This window comes from Penaeus japonicus, unplaced genomic scaffold (assembly GCF_977035675.1).
Source record: "Penaeus japonicus unplaced genomic scaffold, GWHDUDI00000001_assembly GWHDUDI00000024, whole genome shotgun sequence".
NCBI lineage: Eukaryota > Metazoa > Arthropoda > Malacostraca > Decapoda > Penaeidae > Penaeus > Penaeus japonicus.
Genome location: NW_028234426.1, coordinates 13396538 through 13401537, shown reverse-complemented (window position 1 = coordinate 13401537; position 5000 = coordinate 13396538). Strand labels below are relative to the sequence as shown.

At 49.0% G+C, this 5000-nt stretch overlaps 1 protein-coding gene across 1 annotated transcript in view; it reads right to left on the bottom strand.

The window, feature by feature from the left end:
• LOC122249166 (metabotropic glutamate receptor) overlaps positions 1 to 5000 on the bottom strand; it is a 424826-nt gene that overhangs the window by 348291 nt on the left and 71535 nt on the right. The window contains exon 3 of the mRNA XM_086551118.1: positions 3794 to 4710. Within this exon, the coding sequence (XP_086407244.1) occupies positions 3794 to 4653 (860 nt within the window). The 5' untranslated portion in view covers positions 4654 to 4710. The remainder of the gene's footprint in view (positions 1 to 3793; positions 4711 to 5000) is intronic.

Here is a 5000-nt window from a genome sequence, read left to right as displayed (position 1 = left end):
GAGAGAGAGAGAGAGAGAGAGAGAGAGAGAGAGAGAGAGAGAGAGAGAGAGAGAGAGAGTAAGAGAGTGATCGAGAGACGGGGGAACGAGAGACAGTGACAAAAGGAGAAAGAGAAACAAAGAAAGAAAGTTAGAGAGAGAGAGAGAAGGAGAAAGAGGAAGAGAGAGAGGGGGGAGGGAGAGAGAGACAGAATAACCTACAAAAAGCCATAAGCAAGAAAGAATGATGATATAAAAGGAAAGTTGTAGCAAGTCCTTCAAAACAAAATATTTCACATTTTCCTTCGTTTGTAGAATATCATTCCTTTCTCAAAACCCCCGAAGGATGCAGGACTATGGCGATAACCAGTTCTTTTCATTCATTTTTGTTTTCTTTACTCATATTCTTTTCGATGTCTTTCCGTATTGTATTTTCTATTCTCTTTATCTTCCATTGTCTGTTTTCTATTCATTCGTTATCGCTGTTTTGTTTCATTTCCTTGTTGCACTTATTTTGTCTTTATTCTCTTCCGTTTTACTAACCATCTTTTTGTCGATTTTAATCTTTCTCTCTCTCCCTCTCTCTGTGTGTCTATGTATCCATTAGCCTCTCCATCTCTCTGTCTCTCTCACTCTCTTATTCTCTCTCTCTCTCACTGTCTATCCATTAACCTCTCCATCTTTCTGCCTCTCTCACTCACTCTCTTATTCTCTCTCTCTTCTTCTTCTTCTTCTCTCTCTCTCTCTCTCTCTCTCTCTCTCTCTCTCTCTCTCTCTCTCTCTCTCTCTCTCTCTCTCTCTCTCTCTCTCTCTCTCTCTCTCTCTCTCTCTCTCTCTCTCTCTCTCTCTCTCTCTCTCTCTCTCTCTCTCTCTCTCTCTCTCTCTCTCTCTCTCTATCACACATCCCTCTCCCTCTCTCATTCTCTCTTTTTTTCTCATTTCCTTTCTCTCTCTCTCACTCTCTTATTCTCTCTCTCTTCTTCTTCTTCTTCTCTCTCTCTCTCTCTCTCTCTCTCTCTCTCTCTCTCTCTCTCTCTCTCTCTCTCCTCTCTCCTCTTCTCTCTCTCTCTCTCTCTCTCTCTCTCTCTCTCTCTCTCTCTCTCTCTCTCTCTCTCTCTCTCTCTCTCTCTCTCTCTCTCTCTCTCTCTCTCTCTCTCTCTCTGTCTCTCTGTCTCTCTGTCTCTCTCTCTCTCTCTCTCTCTCTCTCTCTCTCTCTCTCTCTCTCTCTCTCTCTCTCTCTCTCTCTTTGTATATATTGTGTATATATATATTTTATATATATATATATATATATATATATATATATATATATATATATATATATATATATATATATATATATATATATATATATATATATATCCATCTATCTATCTATCTATATTACTCTATTACTCTCTTATGCTCTCACTCTCTTACGCTTTCACTCTCTTGCTCTCTAACTCTCTTACTTTCTCACTATCTTACTCATTCTCTCCCCTATCAATCTCTCTCTATCGACCATCCCATCTATCCATCGACTCATCTACCTACTTCCCTTCTATCCCCATTTTCATCTCCCTCCTAGCGACGAGGGAGGGAGGCTGGCCGAGACCCGTAGGCTGAGAGTCGCCGTCGCTTAGGGGCGTCACAGCTTCCAAAGGAGGGGCGTTACGGTGAAAAAACATACCTTGTGACGCCAAAGAGGGGAGGAGAGGGGGAGGGGGAGGGGGAGGATTGGGATGGGAAGGGCAAGAGGGGGATGGGGACGATGAATAGGGAGGATAGGGAGGTAGGAAGGATAAGGAGAAAGGAAAAGAAGGGAGAAGGGGGTCTGGCAAAAGAGGAGGAGGATCAAGAGAAGAGGGGAACGGGAGAAGGAGGATAGAAGAAGAAGAGGGGAGCGTGGAGGATAGGGAAGGGGCGAAGTGGGATGGAGGCGGAGGGGGATGAGGGGACAAGAGAGGGGAGCGGGAGCAAGGAGAAAGACGGAGACGGGTTGGGGAATAGAGAAGAGGGAGAGGAAGAAGGAGGAGGGGAGGCAGAAGTCACGTGGGGAAAAGGGTGAGGGGGAGATAGTGGGTGGAGGTAGAGGGGAGGAAGATGGATAGGGAAGAGGGGGAAGGAGAAGAGGGGAGATAGAGGGAAACATGGAGTAGGTGAAATGGGGAAAGGATCAAGAGGGAGGGCTGGAGAGAGGAGAGAGGGGAGAGGGGGAGCGAAAGAGAGAGGGAGAAGTAGAAGTGAGGCAGATAGAATTAGAAGAAATGGGAGAAGGAGTGGATGAAGAATTAATAAAGGGAGAGGGGTGATAAGAAAGGAGAAAAGGGAAAGAGAAACACGGAGAGAGAGAGAGAGAAGAAAGAAAAGAAGCACCTCTCCTCCTCTCATTCTAATCCTATCCCCCTCCCTTCCTTATACCCCCTCCCCCTCCCCTAGAAACCTATCTCCCTCGTTACCCCTTGTTAAGGCAAAACTTTATATGTACGGCGAAAAGAAGGGGGGGGTGGAGGGGAGGAGGGGAGAAGAGGAGGAGGAGGAGGATAAAGGGCAAGAGTTGGAAAGGGAGAGGAGGAGGAGGAGGATAAAGGGCAAGAGTCGGAGGAAGAGGAAGGGAAACGAAAGGGAGAGGAGGAGAAAGGGAATAAGAGGAGGAGGAAGAGGAGAAAGAGAGTAAGAGAAGGAGGAAGAGGAGAAAGGAAAGGGGGAGGAGGAGAAGAAAGGAGGAGGGTTGAGGATCGAAGAAGGTAGGAAAGTCTATAAGGGGGTAGACTGTGGGGGAGGAAGAGGGAGGGGACACAGGAAGGCTAAGGATAGGGGGAGGGGAAGAGGTGGTGATGACGGTGCCCTGGTTAGCGGCGGATTTTGGGGGGGGGGGGGGGGGGGGTTATTTTAAGGAAGGAAACAGCATGGTTGGGTGGGGGTGGGGGTGGGGGTTGGGGTCTTAACGAGGGAGGGAAATCCTGGGCGTAATTTCTAGGCTATTGTGAGACGCGTTTATTCATGTTTTCGATGCGGTTTGTATTGTGCGGATGTGGGAATTAGGGTGGGTGGGGGGTGGGGGTGTTGGGAGGGGAGGGAAGGGGGGAGGAGTGTGAGGGGATACAATAAAGTGTGGGGGGGGGAGTTGGGTATGTAAGAGGGAGGGGGTTGTGTGTGTGCGTGTATGTGTGTGTGTGTCTGTATGTGTATGTGTGTGTTTGTGTTTGTGTGTGTGTGTTTGTGTGTGTGTGTGTGTGTGTGTGTGTGTGTGTGTGTGTGTGTGTGTGTGTGTGTGTGTGTGTGTGTGTGTGTGTGTGTGTGTGTGTAAGTATGAGGACTGTTAGTAGGGAGAATCAGATGCAGAGACATAAACACACGAAGTTAATCAAGCAAGGAATATGAACAAATGAATACAAAGAATTAACCAAAAGAACGCAGATTCCTCGCGGTAGAATACACCGAAAATTCCAGGGAAAAAGTTTTCAAAATGTAGGGGGGAGAAACACCGAACTATTTTCAGAGCAAACATGAGGAAAAGATCTCGGTATAGGTAAGTTGTAACATCGTGTACTCTGCTCTTTTTGGTTGATAACTTTTCCGTGGAGTGTTTATTCTCGCTGAAGATGTGTGTACCATTTCAAAAGTTTTCCCTTTCTAGGCCTATGATCATTCTTCCTCCTCTACTTGTCTTGGCCGTTTGTTTGTTTTATGTTTGATTTGCTTTCGTTTTGTGTTTGTTTGTTTTTAACGATTTATCTTTTTGTTTTATTATCCATCTTTCTTCCTAATTTCTCTACTTCAGAATAATCGTGTCGCTCCCGCGTCCCACTACGACCAGGAGTGGCGACCTTACCTTGCATCCTCGGCGCGGGTGAAGAGAACCACCGCCCTCGCCGTGGGCTTCTTCAGGAGGCTCATGACGATGTCCTCGTAGAGGCGGTGGTCGGCGTTGTGCGGGATCTTCTCCGAGACGGCGATGCAGATGTTCCTCGCGCCCGCCAGGTTGTGGATGACCTCGATGCCGAACTCGCCGTAGGAGCCCTCGGAGTAGATGGTGGAGATGTAGGACCAGTTGAAGAGCTGCATCACGTCCATCATCGCCATGGCCTGGAAGGTGTCCGGCGGGACCGTCCGCGCGAAGAACTCGTAGCGGTCCTTGTCCGAGAGCGCCCTGGCGGTGGAGGCGGGGCTCACCTGCGGGATGTGGAACAGGCGGAACAGGTTGGCCACCTGGAGGCTCACGGAGGAGTAGGAGCCGCCGACGACGCCGCGCACCGGCTTGGCTCGGTACTTGACCCGTGGCTCCTTCCCGTCCGAGCACTCTAGTCCCGAGGTATCCAGCGCGTCCAGCGACACTCGGATGAATTCCAGCGATTGGTTGAGGGCGTACGTGTCCCTAGAGCAGGTGTCGAGGATGTGGACGCCCAGCGTGATGTTCGGCAGGAGCTTGGGGTCCTTGTTGATCAGATCAACCGCGTACAGCATCGCCTCCAAGCGCTGCAGGCCGCGGTCGTACACGGCGGACGAGCATGGCGTCTTGTCCCCCTTCTCATGCACGGGGAAGAGCCCCCCCAGAATGAGGTCACCGTCCAGCTGCACCCCGGTGGCCGCGACCTCCGACCTGATCTGACCCATGAACAGCGCGACGGACGCTAGCCAAGATATCCAAGCCCATGCCAGAACTGTCGCCTCCACCCTCCTGTGGGCAGACATCTTCCTGGGGTCGGGTCACCGCACGGGTCTCGCACGTCTTGGCCGCCTGGCGAAAACCTGGAACGAGAGAGAGATTGCTGTTGAGGCGTTTTCCTTTCTTCTCCAAGACGAGAGATGACCTGTACAAAAACATCATTATCTATGTATGTTATTTTCTAACAAGTATATGTAGTGGGGGATATCTAAAGCTTGCAGCAAATAGATGCACTGCAATATATTTAATGTTGTATATACAGTGTATTCAGTATGATGCTTCTCTTATTATTTCCTCGCATGTGTCAACATGGATAGAAATGTTCAGCAACTCAAAGTCGAGAGATACAACAACCGCAAAGAATTCCAAGTCG